General features: G+C 41.6%; 1 protein-coding gene across 1 annotated transcript in view; it reads left to right on the top strand.

The window, feature by feature from the left end:
• The window catches only part of ADGB (androglobin), a 4,124,629-nt gene that overhangs the window by 3,398,123 nt on the left and 701,721 nt on the right, over window positions 1-24,785 (top strand). The window contains exon 30 of the mRNA XM_044074542.1: window positions 5,059-5,170. Coding sequence (XP_043930477.1) covers window positions 5,059-5,170 — 112 coding nt within the window. The remainder of the gene's footprint in view (window positions 1-5,058; window positions 5,171-24,785) is intronic.

Raw genomic sequence — 24,785 nt, 5'->3', positions numbered from 1 at the left:
AGGAAAATCATTTACGTTACTCAACTTATAACTAAGGGTATGGTATCCATATACTAGGAAGTTATAGTACCTGTCTGTTTGTCCCTTATCAGACCCATTATTGAACACAATGCTGCCATCATCATATACTTGACTAGGCTTATGCGGCAGTTGGAATGCCCACAGTGGTTCCTCACCAAGACAATCCAGGGTATTAACACATATTCCTATACAGATCGCCTCTATATTTGTTTCCTATAGGTTGTTGAAAAGTGATCTATGCTTGGCATATAAAGCATTCTTAGATCCAACACTGATGGAGCTTTTGCATATCAGCAAAATGAGCAGCACCAGAAACACTAAATCCAGGGATATGAACTGTGCTTGTTACATAAATAGAAGACGCTGATGAGACAGATATGGGACTCAAAGATTCCTCATGCTCTGGAGCAGGCTCCACATCTATGTGTCCCTAACCTTATTCAAATCTAACCTTGGCCATTGGATGGGAAATCACAAATTTCATCCCTGGGCTGCCCCACACCCATGTATCTTATAGACAGAGGCTAACAGTAAATGTTCCCTAACTAACATTTGGTGGATAATCATAAATTCATCCCTAGGCTAGCCCCTGTGTCTCTTATAGACAGAGACTGACAGTAAACATTCCCTAACTAACATACCGTCCCACATAACTTTTTAGCAACCTCCTAACTAAAATATCCCAGTTAAGAAACATATCTTTCAAGGGAATGCAATTGGTTTGGGTTGTGTGGCTAGGCTTATACAGGCCCTAGTGGCTGTTAGCTTAGCATATACATATGAACCTATGAACCTATTTGAACTAAACACTGAGTCAAAGTCTAATGCTGTCAAAGTCTGTCACCAGATAGGGCCAACCCGTACTGGATTTAAATTATTCATTTTCTTGTTTCTTTATTGTTGGTTGTTAACCAGGTTGGTGAACTGCTCCACAAACAATTTCTAGAAATGTCCAGAGTCAGAGGCAGCAACAGTTATAGAAACACTTATATTTCATTGCAAAATAGCCAAAAGTACTCAAACAATTAAATTATAGCAAGGTGACTCTACATATTTACATATGTGAATCTTTTAAAAATTTGCATCAGGAGTTTTCTGTAGGCTTTTTTAAGAGACAGACTTAATATGAATATTTATATATTTAACAAATAATATTTTCATCAGTAGCTTTCTATATGTTATTTAATTAATGGAAGTGTAAATAGTTAATAGATTCAGACATCTTCCCATTTCTGCACATGAGGTCAGGGTATCACATCAACAGGGTGGCTAGCCTGACACTGCTGTTCTTCCATACCACACACACATATGCACACACATGCACATAGTGTCACCTCTGGACAATTAAGAGTGTCCAGTCCACTATTGAATGTCTTTGCAATGTGGGAGAAAAGAGGAGAACCTTGTGAAAACCAACACAAACACAGGATGAGACATGCTGACTCCACACAGAAGGCACCTTATCTGAGAATCTCTTGCTATGAGGCAATAATTCTACCCTCTGCACCACTGTGTCACTGAATCTGCAAGGTATACTGCAGCATTTAATTGAAGGAATGGTTTCTAGGTGAAGAGTTGTGACTGAGCATGGTAAAATATTAAGCAGTTTTTAAAGATGCTTGTATGAATGATTGAAATATATTCCGGGTACTTTTCTAGCAATTATAGTATAACTGGCAGGGGTGAGACTGTGAGTTTATTGGCCTTATCCATTATCCAAATAACGCGCTTTACTTTTTTTAGTCAAATGTCATTGTAATTTTTCCATGAATGTGGTATAGTCATTAAATTATCGTATTTCCTCTGAAAAAGAGATGGTCAGCATTAACACTGCCTCACTGGCTTATGGGCAATGTGCCTGCACAATCCCAGCTTTCCAGAGCTCAGAATCCCCTCTTGTGACTCTCTTTGATATGGTTTTGGATAAGCTCCTTCCATCAGGGGAAGCCTAGCTCCTGTCACTAAGAGTCAGTTGTTCAGTCTTTTAATGCCAGCAGTAGGACTCACGTAGTTGAATCTCCTCAACAGCCTGTATTAGTGGACTGCAGCTTTTGGCCTCAGATAAGCTGTGTGTTTTAACTTTTTATTTTAATATTCTTGCTGTTTACTACTGCTGTTAATACCTCTTGGAATTCTAAGCTATTGTGTCATTTTACATGTAATACTGCTTTTATGCAGTTATGGGGCTTTTCTAGTGTTTTATAACTTGTGCTGGAAAACTGAAGTTCTGTGGTATCATTTGAATGCCAGAAAAAGTCATGTGCATGTAGAGCAGGGTAGCAAGAGCTCATTGTTTATGTTGTTTATCTGCTTCATTTTGAAATTCTGACATGAAAATATAGCATTATTTTACCTTTTTTCTTAATTTTTATTATCTTTACTTCAGATTCAGCACTTCTATGGCCATTTTCATTGCTAAATCAATATTTTATTGAGTTACTTTATTTGTATTTTCTGTGATTTTTTTTTTTCTGGCAAGGAAATATCTAAGTAAATGCTTATTTACTGTTTTGAAAGACTTGTATTTGATTTTTTGATTGAAGGTTTTATAACTGCTCAGACCCAGGTTAACCTCCCACGAGATCCAATATCATACTGTATTCCAGATGCCTTATAAAGGCTTCTGCACATGCTACGTATATATAGATACATACACTAATTTGTCCGTTTGTCAAGTGTTTCATTTGATTTAAATCATACCTGAAGGAGTAAGGATTCATCTCCCTCCTAAATTCCTTACTCCTTAAAGAAGTTAAGGATTTATTTTCCTGTCTACTACTTTCTATCCTAATTTCTAGAAAGAATTTCTCTCATAAACATTTTATATGTATTTTTAAGTATATCTGTATATGTACATTTTGTATTGCCAATCTGTATGATACTTTTCTCTATTGTTTATTCCTATGTATGATTTTGCAAATATATGTGACTATTTCTGTATTGTTACTATTGTACTGTTTTGGAACTTTTCTCCCCGGGCCTCCACTGAAAATGGGCAACCTGCCTAGTCAGACTCTAATGATAAACAAATGTAAAATAAATACATAGAATTTTTTGTTACTGTCTAGACAAGTGAATTGTACTTGGTATTGTGACTGCGTGTGCTGTTGTTTATTACACTGTATAACAAGGCTTATCACAATTTAAACTGTTTCTGCTTTATTTTATACAGTTTATTTGCTGTGTGGGAACATAATTTATATTTAGTATTGTTTCTGCTCTTAGCCAGCCCTTACTGGTGTTAGTTTATTATTCTGTTCGGTGTTTTTTCCCCTTTAACCATTATGCTAACCACCAACCCCCTTTCTTAAAATGCTTACTGTTGTAGGTTCATAGTTAAGTACTAGGCTAGCTGCCCTTTTGGGCCATTTTAAGCCTAGCCAACTTCCCTTCCAAAGGTGAGACTCAAATCCTGTATCTATGTCTGTGAGGTAAGCAGTTTAACCATTGTGCCTGACTTAATGGATCCTGATATGCACTCCCCAATCAAATCCAGTTGCACCTAAAAAGAAAAAAATCAACAAAAACATGCATTAACCTTTAGCTTGTGAATCTGTTGTTGCCTCATTCCGATGGGCTGAGCCTAAGCTTTTTGATATAAGCAAATTTTCTCCTCAGATTTCAAACAAATGCTCATATTTTTGGAGCCATAGGAGTTAATAAAGATTTGAAATTGGCAAACTATTCGACACAAACTCTTTTTATAGTTGTAGCATTATTTAGGTTCTAGGTCTTAAAATGGATTTTATAAGTGACATAAACCCATTAACTATCATGTTTGTAGTAATTTGTAAACAACTTAAAATAGCTCAGCAACAACTCGAGTTGCACACATACTACAAGCAGCATTTTTTTTCCTAGCTGGGACCTTTCATATGAGGCTAAGCAGTTCTGTCTGTGTTCCTTGGTTGCTGAGATACTTATAAATAAATATTATACAAACAACAATTACTTTTTCATTACCTGCACTAGACAGAGGTCAGATCTTTTTACTGGCTGCTGTTAAACAGAGAGAATAACAGTGTCCCCAGGACAGAGCCGTTGGTGCTACAGCTGTGTGTGCCTGTATCAGAGGAGTTGTTTTAGCTGGTCATCCTGTACATTCTTTTTGAGAGGTAAAAAGTGAAATATTTTATAATTCCATCATTGATTGAAGTTTGTTGCAGAGCTCACAGCAGAATAGTGTGATCTACAATTTCAGATGCCCTCTACAGATCTCTGTAGTCAGCTAATGATAACTGACTATTTTCTATGGCAGTGTAGTTACAACTGCTTATCATATGAATAGCTGGGGATTTGCTATATTCTACCTGAACCCAGAGGTGGAACTAAGGTGGGGCAAAGGGAGGGGGCTTTCCTGGGTGCATGATGTTAGGGGATATTATCAGCAGGTACCAATAGTGCATGAGTACTAACACTGAATTATTAAGCCACAAGAAGATCACTGCTTCATAAATGAAACCTGATACTGCATTCACAGTTACAGCTGAAGCAAACAGTGTGTATTAGTAATTAAAAGTAGACCCATCCCATCCACTGAATCTATGACTGTGTTACTGAGGAGACCCAGAACAATGCATACACTAATTGGGAGAAATGTGTCTAGAGCAGCTGGAATATTATTCTGCTCTTCATCATGGTATCTTTAACAACCACTGGAGTTACCACCAACACAGGCAGGTATGGCCTTGATTTAACACTTATCTAAAGGGTGTTCAGTCCCAGTTGCCATACTGTTTTGCATTGTCAGTATTGGGCTATGAATCTGTGTGCCCACACCAGAAATAGAACCCACAGCTTTCTGACTTTCCTAGCACCAAAGGTGAGAGTGCAACCTGTTGAGTCATTGATACAAACATATAATTAACCATATGGTAGTATATTAACTAATGTACTACTTACCACTTAACATACCATGTTTGCTTACTCGTCTGTATAGTTGTTTAACGTTTATTAATATGCAGATTTCTCTAGTTCCCCACAACCCTAGTGCCCCATAACCAAAAGAAGTCAATAAACTATTTTTTTTTTTTTCAGGTTCATAAGTACATTATTCAGGCAGTGGTACTCTACAAAAGTTGGAAACTATCAGACAGTCAACTTACATTTGCTCAGCAATTGAAGGAAGTGGAAAAAAATGAAATCAGACGTAAGTTTATTTTATTACATTTCATAAATGTATGTCAGTATACAAATGTACCTTAAAAAGGACAGGTTCTTTGGGTTTCTCAGTATCAGCTCTGTGTAAATTAAAAGCAGGTAAAATAGAAAACATAAGTCTGGCAATGTTAACATTTCTCAGTACGTTATCAGAATTCGTGTAATTTTAAAAAATGTTACAATGTGATACCTTAAATCACTAATAAAAAAGTTACAATTAACAAGGAAGTCCTTCATCTGTTATATGTAATCTTCCTTCTAACGTTGAGCATCTGTCACCCAACTATTAAGTAAAACCCATATCACAATGATCCATTGAAAGAAATAAAATCACCTGGTCAACACTCATTTCAAATCAGCTTTTGTCCTGTCAGTAGCCAACCTTGTACCACTGAGCATCATTAGGCAGTGTAGGAGCTACCCAGTGCAAATAGACAAGTTAATACTTGATACTGATACCGCAAGCTCATGTAAAATTGGGAAAAAAGGGGGTTGATGATGACAGTGATACTTCATAATACTATCTGTGAGAGATGTAGGTATTTTATCAATATGAAGAACCTCTCCCTTAAAACAAAATTATGTGAGCACTACACAACACCATACACCCATTTACATAAACACACTAAACTAAACAAACCAACATATATGTAGTTTGTCAAAAAAGTACTTCCAAAACCTCCTAGATTTAGAAGTATCAAGTCTCCATAAATGTACTACCACAACATCACTCACTGGATTTCTTAACTGCATGTGATACGTCTTAGGTGGTATAATTTACTGCTACTCTGGCCTTCCTCAAAGTAAGATAATATAGATTTATGAATACATTCGGTATACTGGTTGGTCTTGAGGGAGTGTACACTGTGGCAGCAACTTTACTCACCCATCCCCCTGTTGCACATTGCCTGTAGAATTATTTATCTTAGAATATAGTTAAAATTACTGTCTGTATGTAGCCTATATTTACATTTTCATTAATACAGAACAATAATTTGTTTTCCATAAGTCGTGTCCTACAAGGTTTCACTTTCTAAAAACTAATCTTAACCAGCACTGTATGTGCAAACACAAGCATTCATATGTCACTGGGAACACTGGTGCAAGATCAGTATTGTTTTATGCAAGTAATCATATGGCTCTGGACAAAAAGCCAAGAACTAGTTTGGTTTTGCTGATGACTGAACAAAAATGTTAAGATTAATTGCTGCGGTGACATCTACCTTGAATATCTTCCAAGTGGACTGTAGTCTTATGACGTTTTTTTCACTATAGAAAATCTGCAGGGTTTTTAAAATTTTGTTCATTGGTACAGTATTTAGAACTGCTGTTTCACAGAATTGATTCTCCAGTTTTGTTCCCAGCTGAAATGCCTTCTTTGTGAGGTGTCGCTATCCTGTATGTGCTTGCATGAGTTTTCACCAGGTTTTTGATTTCTTTCCATATTCAAAAGATGTACTAATGAGTGTACCAGTGAGCCTCTAAATTGCCCATAGGAATGCATGCAGCGTGTGTCTTTCGATTATAGGTTAACTGGTATCCCATCCAAAACTTGCTTATACCTGTTGAGTGCATAAGCTCCAGCTCCCAATTACCCTGAAAAGGATATGATTGGAGCCAGAAAACAAATGAATGAATGCTGGCATGAATTTAATAGGACACAAACAGAAAGTAACAACTGAGTAGAAGAAATTTCCAAAAATGTTTAATTCATTTTCTAAGTTGCTCCTATGATTTTCTACGTTGCTCCTATGATTATCTTGGTCATCTGCAGGCAGACCTTTGGAAGGAGTCAGACTGCTTTTACAAAATTAAAATTAATTTCCTGAGATGATGCCTTGGGCAAAGCAAGAATATTGTGATTTCTGCTGTCTTGATGGTGATGAAATCAGTGCTTACATGTTTGAGACTTTTTAAGCATTTTATAACAGGAACTAATAGAAATATTTAACATAATATTTTGAGTAAACAATGAGAACATGTCAGACAGAGTTAGGTGAGTTTGCCTTGGCATTGTCCTTACATGGCTAGAATATTGATTAAACTCAGATATTATTGGCTTCCTTTATTATGCAGCTGACACTGAAATAGACCAACTACTGTACAAATGCTGCATTTTTGAATCCAAAACCTCCAGTTCCACAACAGAAATAATTAAACTATGACTTAACAAGTAAAGGGTACTGAAACCATAACACCAATTAAGAAACAGCCCATACTTTAATGTATTTTAACAACCATAACTGAGGGGAAATACACACTCAACAGAATAATTCCTACATCCTTTTCAAAAATTTAAATGTAAAATGGTGCATCCAGCATGATGAACAGGTCTATATTAAATTCTCGAAAGCCGACAATGTCGAATCTGACATTGTTGACATGAGAATAGCAAAACTGCAGAACATCGAACAAGTAAACGGAAATCTCCGTAAGGGGAGATTTCCGTTTACTTCAATGTAGAGTGGTCTCGGAGTTGGTATATTTAAGTAGCGGGGGGTGTGGGGGTGCAGGGGGCTTGCCCCTCCTGCCTACACCGTTTAGTTTTTTTTTTTTGTCTGAACATTCGATGTTTTAACAGTTCGATCACTAAAGGTCGACCCTGATGAACTAGGACAAAAAATAGACTTTAAAAACAAATGAAATGCTGTGGAGAGGGCACATTTCTTAGCATTGTCTTTTTTAGAAGGGGAGCTCATTTTAAGGAGGGGAAGCTATCAAATGGTTGTGAAACAGTGTATTGCAACTAAAATTCTCTTAAGAGTTTTAAAGACTGAACTGGGACACATTTATTGCTGTTTCATTGACTTACTGTTACTTTCTGACAAAGCAGGGAGATATCTACTTGTAAAATTCTGAAAGCCATAGAAGATATGAGATAGCGAAGTAATAATTGTACAGGTACATACATACAAATACATCAAGCCCAGGCAATAATGCCCATTACGCCTGCCAGAAAAAAACATTTGTTCTCATGATAAGTGACCATGCTGTTCTTATATTAAACTAATGCTTTCTTTAATGTAATTTGGTAGTCTATTCCATGCATTAGATACTCTCTCAGTGAACCAATTAGTACACTTCTTATTCCTGTAGAACCTTTTTTATAGGCTGTGTGAATATTCTCTATTACTATTTGATAACCCCCATTCACATAGATAGTTTTCTCTAAATGTCCTGTTTACCTAAATAAATAAGGCCTCTTTATAAACATCTATATAAGACACTGTACAAGTTCAGATATTTTATTCTTTCGTAATAAATTAAATTTTCACATCCATGTGTTTATCTTTCAGTTTATGTCTCCCAAATCTCATATGCTTAATTTTTGATATCTTTGTCAGTATATTATTCTTCTGTGCCCAAATTGTAAATGTAGTCAGGTTCTTTTGCAGATGTGCCCAGTCTGTAAGCCATGTAATCAGTTTATCCATTTTCAAGTCATCTGCATACTGACTGCAGAACACCTCAGATGAAAATGGTAGATCTGAAAGATAAAAATCTAAACAAGAATGACCCTAGGATAGAGCCCTGTGGGACACCCTGGCTGTAGCCTCAAATTTCACCCCTTTCCAGTTGTTCTGTGATACTTGTCATGTCTTATTTGTAAGCCATGCAGCTGTCTATCTTATCAAGAGTATATCAGTACCCTGTTGTCTATATAATGTACGTATCAGCACAATTTTTCATTCATAACTGTACTTATATTGCTATAGAGCATCATGTTACAGGTAGTAATAGATCTGTTTTCAATATATGCATGCTAATATATGGTTTCAAGTCCCAACCTTTCTAATTCTGGTAATAATTTATCCAATATAGCCTTGTCCATTATTTTTCCACAAAATGAAAGTTATCTTAAGGGTCTGGATGACTCTGGGTTTGTCCTGCTTCCTTTTCACTTAAAGACAGGTTTAACAAGTGCATGTCTCCAATCATGAGGAATCTTTCCATATTTATATGACCTAGTAAGTAACTGATACAATGGTACTGTAAGTTCATGGTGAAGTGTTCTCAGGTCATTATTACTAATTTCTCCTCCCTGTGCTTTATTTGGATTTAGTTTGTGTAGTCCTTTTTCAGCATAATCTAATTTGATTTTAGTATCTGAGTTTACCTGGATGTCACTAAGACAATTTATCACCCTCTTTGTGGAGCCAAGATGCTTTGCATAAGATTTTGTAAATAAATCTGCAATTTGTTGTGTCTGTGAATACATTTTAGAATTTACACACAGTTTTTCCATTTGTATGTCTTTACATCTGCCATATCTTATGCATCTATAAACTGGTTTCCTATTATGCTCAATATCTTTAAATACATTTTCTTCAATTTTTTTCTTAATCCTATTACACACTATGTCTAATTTGTCTGTCTAGCTTGTTTAAGTCAGTAATCTGAAGTTGTTAATCTTCTTCCATTCCTCACTGATGGGTACAGTTCTGAACCCTTGAAACCGAGTCGGTCAAATGCCAAGCTAGCGTACACAAAACTCTCGAGCCACGCTACTACCCACAATGCCCTTCATCCCATACCTCAGATCTCATTTGCTGCACAGCCATATAGCAGCGTTTTCACCGAGCTCTCCAGCTTAGTAGTTTTGAATTATTAAAACTGGTATTTCTTTCAAAAGTTTTTCTTCTAGTGTCTTCTTATAGTCTAGCTCTACTCACAGGTATCCCTTTTCTTACCATTGTTGGTATTTTCTTGCCTTTTCTTTACTTTTACCATCCTCGTGGTAACTCTTCATACCATTGCTGGTAGTCTGGCTCTATTTCTTCTTATTTTCTCTGTTTGAGCGAGTGTTAGTATGTCTGAGAAAAAGGGTACTTCAGGTTTTAAACAATGCATGTCGTGCAGTGGTAAATTACCTAACAGTGACTTGCATTTTAAATGCGTTTATTGTTTGGGCATCTCGCATCTTTCTGCGACTCCCCCATGTGATATTTGTGTGAGTTTTAGTCAACGGATGTTGAATGAATGGCGCAACAAGTTGATTTTGAAAGGATTGCTTTCCTCTCGTTTCTCTGAGGCTATTTCTGCAGAGTCTCAACCCCTCCAGGCAAGGATAACAAGCGTCCTCGCTCAGACCCTTCTTCACCGGCTGGTGATAGGGGGCAAAAATCATCGATCTAAGACTGGGTAGATCTTCCTTCGAGCATCGACACGCTGTCTCGGTGCCACCGATTCTGGCACCTAGCACAGTTTCTGGGAAGTCTGAATCGTCGGTACCGGGCTTGGCACCGACGACTACTGAACCAATGGTTTCTTCGGTTCTGACCAGTCTGGTTCAGGACACTTTGACACCGACCTCGCCTTTACAGGCTCTGGCTCTGACAACCTTGGATCCGATTTTGTCTATTACCCCGATTGTGACTTCGGCTCCGAGTTCCCACTCGGTGCCGACTTTACCGTTTACGCAATTCAAATCAGAATCCTCGGTTCCTTTGAGTTCATTACCATGGACCAGATATACATCTTTTGTGGACCCATTTGCCGGGCAACCCTACAGTCCTTTTCTGGATCTGCCTGAATCTCCTTTCGGGATATCGATTAGGTCTGCCAGGAGCATGTCCGAAATAGACGTTGTTCGTCTCGTGGATCAAGTATTGACTGCAAGGGGAATCTCCAGACCCTGTTTCGCTCTGGGTGTTGGGATTTTTCCTCCTTCGACTCCTTCATATTCTCCTGATGGGGATCTTTCGGTCCCAAGGCCCCCTTGCCTATTGCTTTCAATGGGACCCCTTCCTTTGGCGCCGACTGCTTTGATGCCTGAAGCATCTAAGTCCTGGTGGGCTTCAGTTCTGATGACAGCTCACCTTACTCAACCTCTTGCTTCGGGGGTGGAATATTCGGTTCCGGCCCCGGCACCAACGGCCTTCTCGGTTCCCATCTTGGATCCGAGAGTTCTTTCCGCACTGACCCCTTCTCAAACATCAGTCTTGGAGGTGGGCCATTCAGAGTGGGGTGTGACCCCAGTTCTGATTCAGTCCTCTTTGGTTCCGGGCTCCCATCTCTCTTCAGGTGGGCCCACCTTCCGTATTATGGAGAGGGCACTGGTGGCTAGCAGTCCTTCTCTGTCAGCTCCGCCTGTGCCCCCCCCCCCTTACTCAGCCATCACCAGACCTTGGCAGGGGGCCACTAATCCAAAGCACCCCCCTTTCCAAGGCTTCTTCGGACATTCCCACCAAAGAGCCCCCTTGGAAGAGGGTGTGCAAAAGAAAACACATGGACTCACCTGAAGAGTCCCTTACTGAGGATATGGATTACGATGATGAGGAAGGTTCCCCTAGATCACCCCCTGACAATGTTTCCTTTGGGGACATCTTGGAGATTTTGAGTCAGCAGGGTGACTGGAAATCTTCCACCCCTTCCCTGGAGGAATCCGTATTCTTACAAGCTTTCCGTTCCCCGCCCACTACATCCTGGGTGATGCCCCCTGCAGATGAGTTGCTCAAATTCATCGTGCAGCAAGCGTGGAAGAGTCCAGATTCAGTAAACGCTATCCCCAGGAGATCAGACAAAGTACTTTCTCCTCCAGAGGATCAACCCCATTGGTCGAAAAGCTTGCCAGTAGATGCTGTGGTGGTGGTGGCGGCCACAAAGAAGGAGGACTTGGCAAAAGAGAGTCCTGCTGTTCACCCACCTAACAGGGAATCCTGGGCGGTGGACAGGCTAGGGAAGCGAGTTTTTGCTGCAGCGACCTTTGCCATGCATTCGCTGAATTTCTTGGCATACTTTATGAGACTCCAGAGAGACCTTATTTCAGAACTCTCTGGTAGCCTCACTGGTCAAGTGTCGGATGGAGCACGTGACAAAGTGGCCTCCCAACTTGCCACCCTTGAAGTAATTTTGAATTCCTCCACAAGGTTGCTTTCCCACGCAACCGAAGGAGCAGCAGGTGCTGACGTGTTTGTCTGACGTCATGCCTGGATGTGCAGTTCTGACCTACCAGATTCCTTCAAGTCTTCCTTTTTGAATACCCCTATTGAGCCCTCCACGCTCTTTGGTTCTATGGTCAAGGATGCTTTGGCCAGGTGTGAGCAGGACAGAAAGACCTTGTCTGCCATGGGCCTGTGCTTCTGCAGACCTCAGCATTCCTTATCCAGGAATCAGAGGAGTGGAAAGTTGTGGCACAAGAAGTCGCAAGGTTTCTTTCGTGACGCACATGGCGAGGACTGCTCCAGAGGCAGAGGAGGGTCCGATTGTGGAAGATGCCCTTTTAGGGGCAGAGGGGGTTATTGGAATCAGGGCTCCAGAGATTCTTTCTCCAGTAGGCCCTATCAGCGCTCCTGAAGCGTTGCCCAATTGTTTTCCTCTGGAAGCAGTCAGGGCGCATTTTTCTCTGCACCAAACAGCCTGGTCCTCCATTACCGATGATCTATGGGTGCAGAGAATTATCACCAGAGGCTATCACATTCCCTTCAAATCCTTTCTAAGACCTCAATTCTCCCTTCCTGATGTTCCACCCAGTCAAAGGGAGGAGACAGCTTGCGAAATCAAGAAGCTTCTTCTAAAGCGAGTCATCCAAAAGGTCCCCCCAGATCAATGCGGATTAGGGTTCTACTCCAGACTCTTTTTGGTGCCAAAAAAGACAGGGGACTGGAGGCCCTTTCTGGATCTCAGTCGTTTGAACGAGTCAGTTATACAGACCAAGTTCCGCATGGTCACTATTCATTCCATCCTTCCATGCCTTCGGGAGGGTGTGTGGATGTGCTCTCTAGATCTCCGGGATGCATATTACCACATCAAAATGGACAAATGCTCCAGGAGGCTTTTGCACTTCCGGCTGGGAGCCAATCATTTTCAATTCAGAGCCCTGCCTTTCGGTCTCTCAACGGCCCCCAGAGTGTTCACAAAATGTCTAGCAGTGGTGATAGCTCACTTGAGAGTGCACGGATTCCAGGTGTTTCCTTATCTGGATGATTGTCTCCTCTCCGCCCCCACCGAGCGTCTACTGACCAGGGCCCTGCACCACACTCTGTCTCTGGCGGAGTCTCTGGGTATTACTATCAACTGGGAAAAATCAAACCTTCAGCCCTTACAGCAATTGGAATTCATAGGGGCTATGTTCAACACTCAGCTTGTTTTAATATCTCTCCCTTAAGACTGAGAACACAAGTGCAAGTGATACTCGACCACAGGAAAGCATCTGCAAGGGACGTTTTGCAGGCTCTGGATTCCATGGTGGCAGTCATTCCCATTGTTCCATTGGCCAGGCTTCATATGCGCCTGTTACAGTGGCTTCTTCAAACTCAATGGATACACAATCATCATCCCTTGAATGCACTAATCATCATCACTGATCTTTGCAAGCAGGATCTCCTCTGGTGGATGAGAATGGACGTACGTCTTTGGTGTTGCCCCTTTCAACCTCTTCAGCCCAGCGCCACGGTGACTACGGATGCTTCCCTGATAGGGTGTGGGGACCATTTTCAGGGAAGATCTGGTCAAGGCACGTGGTCTCCTCTAGAAGTCGACTTACACGTCAGCGTTCTAGAGCTCAGAGCTGTGTTACTGGTGTTACATGCTCTCCACTCTCTTCTTCCTCTCGACCAATTGCTATCCAGTCTGACAACATGTCTGTGGTCTGGTACATCAACAAGCAGGGAAGGGACCAGATCTTACCCCCTTTGCCATGAAGCCGTGAGAATTTGGCAGTGGGCGATAGCTACCAACCATTTCCTGATTGCTACACACATCCCAGGGAGTTCCAACGTGATTGCGGACAGGCTGAGCAGATGCATCCTGCTTCCTCACAAATGGTCTCACAACCCGGAAGTGGTGGAGGAAATTTTCAGCCACTGGGGCCGGCCTTGCTGCAATTTGTTTACCTCCCCCTCCAATGCGAAGTGTAGCAGCTACTTTGCCCTCTTTCCTCTGCAGGGAGTGTCCCAGAGAGATGCTCTGACTCTTGATTGGCCCACGGGTCTACTGTACTCTTATCTTCCCATCCCCTTGATCCCCTTGGTCTTAAGGAAAGCTACTCGGTTGAGAAGCAGAATGATTTTCATTGCCCCATTTTGGCCTTGTCAGGTTTGGTTCCCCTTCCTTCAGTCACACCTGCTCTGACCCCCTTGGATTCTAGACTTCCATCAGGATCTCATCTCTCATCCCCAAGGGTTGGCCTCTCCAAATCTGGCCACTCTCAAACTGACAGCTTAGTTGCTCCACTTCCATTAGTAGCCAGGCTTGTGTCACTTTTTTCTCTGGTATGGAATATTATTTTGGCCTCCCACAAACCTTCTACCAGAAAACTTTATAAAAACAAATGGAAACGTTTTTTCTTGTGGGCACAAGACCTGTCTCTGGATCCTGTTTCTGTTCCAGTAGCTACGGTTCTTCAGTACCTGACCGAGCTTTTCTTTAATGGGGCTTCTGCATTCACGATTCGGGTGCATCTAGCTGCCATCTCCAATTTCCATGATGGTTCAGACAGAATTCCTATTATTTCTTCCCGTCTGTGTAAGACTTTCTTGAAGGGGATTTTTCATTCTAGACCTCCCTTTAGGCTACCTGTGGAATCATGAAATCTGTCTAGGGTGCTTCAAACTTTGACTCTACCTCCCTTCGAGCTGGCTGCAACCTGTGATGTGAAGTTTCTGTCCTGGAAGACCTTGTTTCTGGTGATGGTTACTTCAGCCAGACGTATATCTGAGCTGCAAGCATTATGCATTAAAAGTCCTTTTTTGATTTTCCATAAGGTGGTTTTGGAATTCTCTATTAATCAGTCCATTGAGTTGCCCGTGTTTTCCCTAATTATACCAACAAAGGGGAATATTGTCTTCATTCCTTGGATGTCCACAGGCAGTTGCGGTTTTATTTGGACAGGACAAAGTCTTTTCAAAAGACAGATCAGCTTTTTGTTGCCTTTGTGGGCTCTAGAAAGGGATTGGCAGTGTCTAAGTTTACCTTGTCTAAATGGCTTAGGGATTGCATCTCCTTTGTTTATTCTCTGCAGGAGGAATCAGCTCCTGACTGCATTAAACCTCATTCCACTAGAGCTGTGGTCGCTTCTGTCGCCTTTCATGCTAGGGCTTCCATGGATGATATTTGTGCAGCTGCCACCTGGGCTAAACCCCATACTTTTATCAAGCATTTCCAAATTGGATCTGATCTCCAGGGGTAGAGCTGCCTTTGGCTCTATGGTTCTCCGAAATGTTCTTCCATGAGGGTCACCCAGATTCTGTAGTAGCTAGGGACTCGGTCCCATTAGTGAGGAATGGAAGAAGATTAACAACTTCAGATAAAGAAGTTATGTCTTACCATAATGTTCCATCTGAGTTGTTGATCATCTTCCATTCATCACACCCTCCCACCTTCCCCCACCAAGGTTCCTGGTGGATCTTTGGGTCGTTTTGGTGTGTTTGGGTCTTTGCGCAGAGATGGCCTCTGCCTCTGTTTCTCTTTCTTATATATATATATATATATATATATATATATATATATATATATATATATATGTTGCTACTATGGTTCTGCAGACTTGATCTGAGGTATGGGAAGAAGGGCATTGTGGGTAGTAGCATGGCTCAAGAGTTTGGTGTACACTAGCTTGGTATTTGGCTGACTCTGTTCCGAGGGTTCGGAACCATACCCATCAGTGATGAATGAAAGAAGATCAACAACTCAGATGGAATGTTATGGTAAGAAATAACTTCTTTTTCAAAGTCGTAGTTCAACCTGTCTTCCATTTCTTGTATTTTTGACTCTCAGCATAATCAAGTCTCTTGTTTTTATGGAGGTATAACCTCCTGATGTTTTGAACCTACCTACCTAGATCCTGATGTTAAACTTTTTTTTTTTTGCGTTCAAACAATTTCTCTTTCAAAACATTATGCAATTTCTTCTGCATTTTTTTTTCAGCAGAACACATCAATTCAATTAGTTTTACATGGTGACTGTTTTGTTTCCATTTAATCTGTTGTTAATCTTTTGTGCGTTGATTTAGATCTCATTTTGGCAGAATTATCTAGCAAGAAATTAACCTTTATAACTCCATGATTATTGCAAATCAGTGGTGAGAAAATTTGATATGAAGTGACAGTAATGACTTTAGGAACAAAATGTCTGGTATGCTCCATTCTGTGGTATTCATTTTTTTTTTTTTTTTTTACAGTCTGAAGGAACTTTTGTTCTTGAACATAAATTGTAAATAATTTCCTTACTAATGTGGTTGAATCAATATTATTCCAGTCTGCTTCTGGTAAATGTAAGTCCCTGTGCACTATTATTCTTCCCTCCTGAGTTTCATGAAAGAAATGTATTCATTCCCTCTAGGTCACCAGTACTTGACTTTGGTGGTCTGTACAGTCCAACAATTGTTAAATGTTCCATTGTTGTCTTTATTGTCACAGTTACATAATCTACAGTATTGGTGCTTTCATTGAACACATAATAGTCATTACACCTCCATCTGATTTTTTGTTAGAATGTCTGTTACAGTAAAAACATTTATACCCTGACATAAATGGTTTGAAATCATTGGTCTTTAACCATGTTTCACAAACAATAACACCATTAGTCTTGTGGGAATGTAGCAAATTTTCCAATAGAAAAACTTCCATGTTATGTAGTCTGATCTCACCTTCATTTTTACATATGGGGTTCGAAGCCGAGGATCGGCTCCGACTCGGCTGATTTACAAGCTGGTAGACTTCTGCGTCAACGAGTTCGGTTGTGCTTCTCTTGGCTCTGGCTAAGTTTTTCAAATTCTTTATATTCAATATCGTATTTAAATGCTTTATTAGAACCTTTATTGTATATTTAGTGTTGCTAATATATTAGGCAGTTGTATTGCTTGCCCTTTTTGAGTGCAACTTAGTTTACTAGTGGTTATTGGTATCCTGTGTGCCAGTTAGTTTAGGCGCCGTTGCACATTTTTTGATTATTAGGTAGAGTTTTTGGTGGTTTTCCACTCTTAGTCAACAGGGGCTCCTGTTGTCTTGTCTGTTGTTATTCTGACCTTTTTTGGTCACCATTGGCAGTTAGTTTCTGCTATATTGACATTGTTTGTTTTGGCGGGGATCCGCTTGTGAATTTACTAGGATTGCAGCCTCCCCTAGTATACTACCTGTTATTAGAAATATAGAAATATAGAAATTTATTGTATCATTTACGGTTTCTCTTGTGTGAAGGGGCTTTCCTTTCTGGTCTGTTTAAATTAGAAGACATAGCTTTATCTACACCAGGCTAGGCCCGTTTAAGTTAGAGGACCTAGTCCACGTGTAACTCCTTTAGAAGACCTAGCTTTCTCTACACCGGGCTAGGCCCGTTTAAGTTTGAGAACCTAGTCCTCATGTAACTCCTTCTTAGGGCTAGGCCCATTTTAGTTAGAGGACCTAGTCCTCCTACTTTTCTCTCTTTCAATCTCTCTGAGTTTTGTGTGTGTACTATGTCTAAGGAAAGTAAGGAGCATAAACCCTCGGGGTTCAAAAAGTGCATGAAATGCTCCCAAAAGATGTCTTTAAGGGATGGCCAAAGTAGCTGTGTCTACTGTATTGGGGCCATCCACTTATAGGAATCATGGTTGTTCTGCCATGCTTTCTCTCTTAGAGTGTTACAGGAGAGAAAGAACAAACTCATACTCAAGGGTCTATTGAAACCATGCTTTGAGGAAGCACTATCCAGTTCTTCGGCTTCCTCTAAGGCTGAGAAATCAAAATCCTCAAAAAGGCCTTATCTGGCACCGGCTGGTGTCTCGGAGCCACCTCCTAAACAGTCGAAACAGTCCAAATCTACCTCCTTGACTTCTCAGCCTTCGGAGCCGAAGGAAAGCATCATGGTGGTGTCAGAGTCGGTTACAGGTGTTTCAGAACCGATCTCTGAACCTATTGATACAACAGTTGACTCTGCTACTCGAAGTCAGTCTGTAAGCTCTCTACCAGTCTCCGTAACAATTAAGTCTCCAGTGCCCCCCAGGTCAAGATCCCCTACTATGTCTTCCAGGAGCCTTTCCGAAGAAGATGTGGAGAGGGTAGTGCTGAGACTCCTGAAGTCGTCTGCCTTACCAAAATTATTGTTGGCTCTGACCCAGTTGGCTCCAGAGCCACTTGGCCCAGCTTTGCCCTTGTCTGCTATTCCTCCTCTGAGCCATACTGACCTTTCAGAGCTGGAGTGCTTGGTGCCAATGGAGGAAATGTCAGCTCCAGCTCACTCTGTTGCTGCCTTGGAGCCAGGTGAAGCTCCAACACGCTCGGTGCCGTCCGTCGTGTTCAGGGGCCAAAGCTCTCCTGTCGCTACTGACGGGGAGGGTTGGAATCGATCTTCTTCAGTTCCGAGCCTTCCTCTCGGTGCTTCAACTAGGGTGCATCTATCTTGGAGCCAACAGCTCTGGCTCCGGCGCTGACCCTTGTCTCTTCGGAGTGGGGGATTCAGAGCCGGAGAGGTCGGCGTTTGAGTGTGTATCTCATTCTCCAGCCCCTACCAGTGGCACCAGCACTCTTCCCCTGAGAGCACCCACTTCAGTCTCAGCCCCTGCTCTCTCTGGAGACAGCAGAGATCTGCAGCCTCAGGAGCCATCGGCTGGTGGCTCCCACTCTTCTGAGGCTTTCCCGGAATGTCCTTCCGAGGAGCCTCCCCAGAAGAGGTTATGTAAGAGGAAACATGTTGACTCCCAGGATTAGTCTTTGACATCGGACACTGACCTCGAGGAGTCTGAAGGTTCCCCCAAGTCATCCTCTGATGATGTCTCCTTTGTGGACATTTTAGAGATCCTTAGGCAGAGGTGTGACTGGCCCACTGTTAACCATTCTGATGAGGAGTCTGTGTACCTGAAGGCCTTTGGATCTCAACCTTCTGCCTCTTGGGTGTCTCCACCATTTGACAAAATTGATGGATTTAGTTAGTCAAAAGGTGTGGGATACACCTGACACCGTGGAGCCAGTCCCCAGGAGACCAAACAAGTTCTTGTCTGCCCCTCCTGGTAAAGAGTTCTTGTCCAAGGGCATTCCCGTAGATGTCATGGTGGTGGCGGCAGATACTTCTTCATCTGTTCATCTGCCAAACAAGGAGTCTCGACAGATGGACAGATTTGGGATGTGTATTTTTAGTTCAGCGGCCTTTACCCTTCGATCGCTGAACTATCTCATGCACTTCACGAGGTTGCAGAGGGATCTCCTCAAGGAGTTAGGAGATTCCATACAAGGTGCATGTACTGAGGGAGTTCCTGACAAGATTTCTACTCAGTTGTCCACCTTAAATTCTGTGGTTAACTCCTCCATGCGACTTATCTCTTATGCTGCGGATGGAGCGAGTAGAGCAGCGGGTTCTGGAGTTGCCTTGAGGTGCCACTCCTGGATGCGCTTATGTAATTTTGCGGAAGGTGAAGGATACACTCACTCGGTGTTAGCAAGAAGAAAAGATGCTTTCTGCCATGGGAGTGCGTTTTACTGTCCCTTCCAGACCATACCCCAAGGGTCAAAGGGGCGGTAAAATGTGGTTCAAGAAGTCCCAGAGGGTCTTTCCTGACACACAGGGTGAATCCTCCTTCAGAGGCAGAGGAGGAGGAAATGACAGATGTTGCCCTAGAGGCAGGGGTGGTCCGCAATATCCACATGGCCATGATTCCTTTCGAGGACGGCCTTATCAGCGCTCCTGATGTGGAGCCCGACTGCGCTTCTCTGGGGCCGGTCAGGGGTCGCATTTCTTTGTACCAAGAAGCCTGGCTAAATATCACCCAAGACAAGTGGGTACAAAGAGTTGTTACCAGAGGCTATATAATACTCTTTTCCCTATTATCGTTTGTTCCCAAAAGGATCCCAGATGTACCACCCAATCTAAGTGATCAGGCAACTGTGTAGATCAACAAGTTTCTCTTAGAAAGAGTCATCCAGCCCATCCCAGCAGACCAGATAGGATCGGGAACTTACTCCAGGTTCTTTTTAGTTCCAAAACAAATGGGAGATTGGAGGCCAATACTGGACCTCAGCAGATTGAATGAATCAGTGAAGAAGGACAAGTTTCAGATGGTAGCACTGCAGTCTATACTTCCGTTGTAAGGGAAAGACTTTTGGATGTGCTGTCTGGATCTTCAGGACACCTACTACCACAGAAAAATGGACAAGGCATCCAGAAGGCATCTACACTTCTGGCTGGGAGCCAATCACTATCAGTTTCATGCTCTGCCCTTTGGTCTGACCACAGCCCCAGGGTGTTCACCAAATGCATGGCAGTAGTCACAGCCCACCTGAGATGTCAGTGATTCCAGGTGTTTCCGTATTTGGACGACTGGCTCCTGACCTCCCCCAACAGGCATCTACTCCAAAACAGGGAAGCCATGATTTAACTTTGTGCTCAGTTAGGGATCTCCATAAATTGGAAAAAATCTGCATTATTGCCCTCTTAATCTGTGATTTTTATATGCGCAGAGGTAGGCACAGTGAACATGATAGCTTGTCTCCCCGCCGAAAGGGCACAGAACTTAATCTCCCAAGTTCAACGTTTTCTCCCGTTGTGAAAAGTCAAAGTGAAGTGGGTTCTTCAGCTCCTCGGGACTATGGCTTCCACAATTCTATTAGTACCATTTGCCAGGTTACACATGAGAATTCTCCAGTGGCTTCTGTCTTCCCAATGGTCCTTCCAATCTCTCCCACTGAGTAATCCTATCCTGCTGACGGAATCATGCAAGAAGGACCTTCTTTGGTGGATAGCTCCCAATCAACTGATCACGGGTGCTCCCTTTGTTCCGGCCCAACCTGTTTCCACTGTGACCACGGATGCCTCCCAGATCGGGTGGGGGGGGGGCATTATCTCAGCAGGACTGTCCAAGGCCCATGGCAAGAACACGAGGCTCATCTGCATATCAGTGTTCTGGAGATGAGGGCAGTGCTTCTGGCATTGCAAGCACTTCAAGACTTTCTTCTTCTAGGGACAATTGCGATACAATCAGACAACATGTCTGTGGTTTGGTATATCAACAAACAGGGCGGTACCAGATCTTACCCACTCTGTCAAGAGGCCATGCGAGTTTAGGAATGGGCAATTTTTTCCCAGCACTTTCTGGTTGCAACGCACATTCCAGGGATGACCAATGTCATAGCCGACAAGCTCAGCAGGGCAATCCTAATACCTCATGAGTGGCCTCTGAAACGGGAAACAGTGGATCAGATTTTCTGGAAATGGGGACAGCCTTACTGCAACCTTTTTGCCAGCCCAGTCAATACCAAATGCAGCAGCTATTTTTCCCTCATTCCCCCTCTGGGGGAGACTCTCAGAGACGCTCTGGCTCACGATTGGCCCATGGGACTTCTGTATGCCTTTCTTCCAATCCCTCTCATTTCCAAAGTGATTCAGAAAGCCAGTCGGCTGGGAAGCAAGTTGATCCTCATTGCTCTTTACTGGCCTTGTCAGGTCTGGTTCCCCTTCCACGAGCCTCTCCTCCTGGACGATCCTTGGATTCTGGACCCAGCTCCAGATCTATTGACTCACATGTCTGGTTCGCTACACCCCTCAATCCACACCCTCAAATTGACAGCATGGCTGCTCCAGTTCCATCCCTAGTCAGGCTTCATGATGTATCATCCTCAGTGTCACATATTGTTATGTCCTCCCATAAACCTTCACCTAGGAGGCTGTATGGCAGTAAATGGAAAAGATTTTCTATTTGGGCACAGAGAATGAATGTAGATCCATACACTGCTTCTATCCCTGTGATTGTGGATTTTCTTTCTGAGCTTTTTCAGCAAGGATCTGCCGCTGCCAGTATCAGAGTCCAATTGGCGGCAATTTCTCATTTTCACTTATGTTTTTCAGATACCAATTTAACGTCTCATAAGCTATGCAAGACCTTTTTGAAAGGGGCCACTCTATTGAGACCACCTCTGCAAGAGCCAGTGGCTTCTTTGGATTTGAGACCACCTCTGCAAGAGCCAGTGGCTTCTTTGGATTTAAATTTTGTGTTGTCCAAATTGACTTCTCCCCCCTTTGAACCTTCCCACTCATCTTCTCTAAAATGTTTGTCTTGGAAGACCTTGCTTTTGGTAGCTATCACATCAGCTAGATGGGTATTGGAGCTACAGGCCTTGTCTATTAAGCCACCATATTTGATTTTTCACAAAGACAGAGTGTCATTACATACTAATCCCTCCTTTGTCCCCAATGTGTGTTCTAATGCTGCCTTAAACCAATCAGTAGAACTCCCAGTTTTCTTCCCTAACCACTGTAATGCAGCTGAGTACCGTTTTCATCAGCTAGACGTTCATAGACAACTATGTTTTTATCTACAGCGGACTAAGGGTTTAAGGAAATCAGATCAATTATTCATTTCCTTTTCTGACTCTAGATTGGGCTTACCAGTTTCTAAAGTGACATTATCTAATTGGATTTCCAGTTGTATAGCCTTTATCTATAGCTCGCAGGGCAAACTTTTACCCTACAGGATCAAGGCTCATTCTGCCAGGTCGCTGTCTACCTCTGCAGTCTTTCAAGTCAGGGTACCACTTGATAATATTTGTGCAGCTGCTACATGGGCTAGCCCTCACACTTTTATTACACATTACAAATTGGATTTGGCATCCAGGGATAGAGCATCCTTTGGCTCCACGATGCTCAAGAGTATTTTCCAATGAGCCACCCAAGAATAAGGTGCTAGGGACGCTGTCCCATATTTAAAAATAAAGGTGAGATTGGACTACCTAACATAAAGAAGTTATGTACTCACCATAACGTTCCATGTTGGTAGTCCATCTCACCCTTCATTTTCACCAACCTGCCCTCCTGCCCTCATCCTGGAAGGTCTGGAAGTAATAATTTGGTTGCCCTTGGTTGGACACCCTTTAGTATTGGTTGTTTTTATGGTTGTTTCTAACAATCAGTGAAAATTAGGGGGAAAAAACAACAAAATATAAGTCAAAGTAAATCTTGTCTACAAGCTATCTCTTTCTTCCTACAAACAGTGAAAAACAGTGATAAAAATAAAATATAAATCAAAATAAATATTTTCTTACCAGGCAATTGCACAGTCAATCACAAACCAACACAGGATTGTTCAGATAATCTGTGGTAGATAATATTTCTTTCTGTAACCATTGTCAAGTTTGTTTAGTTTAGAGCATTAAACCAAGGAAGTGTGTCAAGTGGTGTGGTTTTTGGATTTTTAGTTTAGAGCATTATCATAACTCTGAATCTCTTAGCACAAGAACACTGGACAAAGCCAAAAGTAATGGGGGATGGGGACAATGAAGGCCCCAAATTAGGGACATCTTTCAGATGTTACTCTTATAAACTTAGAAAGATGCTTGAACAACCCCCTTTGCATTAGTGTACATTTTTTAAAGGATATGAAGTCTGAAACTGAAATATCTGACAGTACTTAATGATGTCATTCCTCAATTATTTATCAAACAGCCTGGAATTTTATAGGATCATTGGAGATTAATAGGCTATCAACCCAGAGGTAATTTTAAGCCTAGCCATTTCATTCCAATGTAATACCATGAAAATGCTAGTCAATACCAAAGATTGCATTTAGTGATGACTGAGGAACAGACCACATAAGTATGATGCAAAAATCTGGACATTCTATGGAATTCTGGATAGTTGAAATGTACGAGCATTACTGACAGCATCATATAATGTCTGGTTTTAATTTCCATTATTCCAGTAGTACCATGAGATACCCCTACTGCCTTCCATCTGAACTCAGTAGACATCAAATTCTGTTTTTTTTTTCTAGGATGTTAAAACAAGTTCCAGTCCTCAAGTAACCTGTTGAGTTAATGTAACCAACAGCTAGTTAATTTAAGAGTTAATGTGGGTCAAAGCCTATTGTGTAGTCATGCTACATAGTTTAAAATATATTTGATACCATACATCTACAGAACTAGAAGTGCATTATTTAAGGTGACCTATGCAAGTGACCCATATGTAGTATTTGTTGTAATTCATGAAATTCAGTGATACTGATAAGTAAGATGCAGTACAGATCACTGGAATTTAACTACATTTCCTATAACTGTTAAGTACTTCTCTGTTCACTGTGACAGAAACTATTCTAAAAATATGCGTTTGAAGCATTTCTCCCCGGGCCGTTGCTGAAAATTGGCTTTGTTCCAAGTCAGACTTTTCCGATTAAGAAATGCTAAATTAATTAATTATTAATGAATTAACAAGCAGTTTATCAGACTTTCTCTACCGCTTAGTACAGCACTGATGACTATTTAATATATATGAAAAATATGTATGCAAAGGGAGAAAGAGCATCTGATGATATGTGCTATATATAGCATCTTGAGGTATAAGCCTTCTCAGAAAATTGGTAAACTTAGTACATGCACCAGTGTTTATGCCCTTTATCTTTGCTCCATTTAAAAAACATGCAACAAATGCTAAGAGGACAATATCTTTCAGCCTCTTTCCTCATGCATCAGTCTTCCTTTTAATCAAGGTCACTTTTCCACTGGGCACTTCTCTGTTCAACATCTGACATTCCTTTCCAGAAAACTACAGATCTTCACTAAAGAGTTTAAAGCCTCCTGAGAAAACAAGCCTTACTGTACATTTGGTAACTAACTTTTAGTAAGTATGCATACAAGCAACTTGAACTGTAAAAATATAAGCAGCCACCAGATGTGAGCAATCTCTTTTTTCACCCAGTCATAAAGTGT

Source organism: Protopterus annectens, chromosome 1.part0 (genome assembly GCF_019279795.1).
Source record: "Protopterus annectens isolate FY-2018-M chromosome 1.part0, PAN1.0, whole genome shotgun sequence".
NCBI classification, from domain to species: Eukaryota; Metazoa; Chordata; order Ceratodontiformes; family Protopteridae; genus Protopterus; species Protopterus annectens.
Note: the sequence above shows the minus strand (reverse complement) of the source record. Positions and strands in the feature narration are given on the sequence as shown.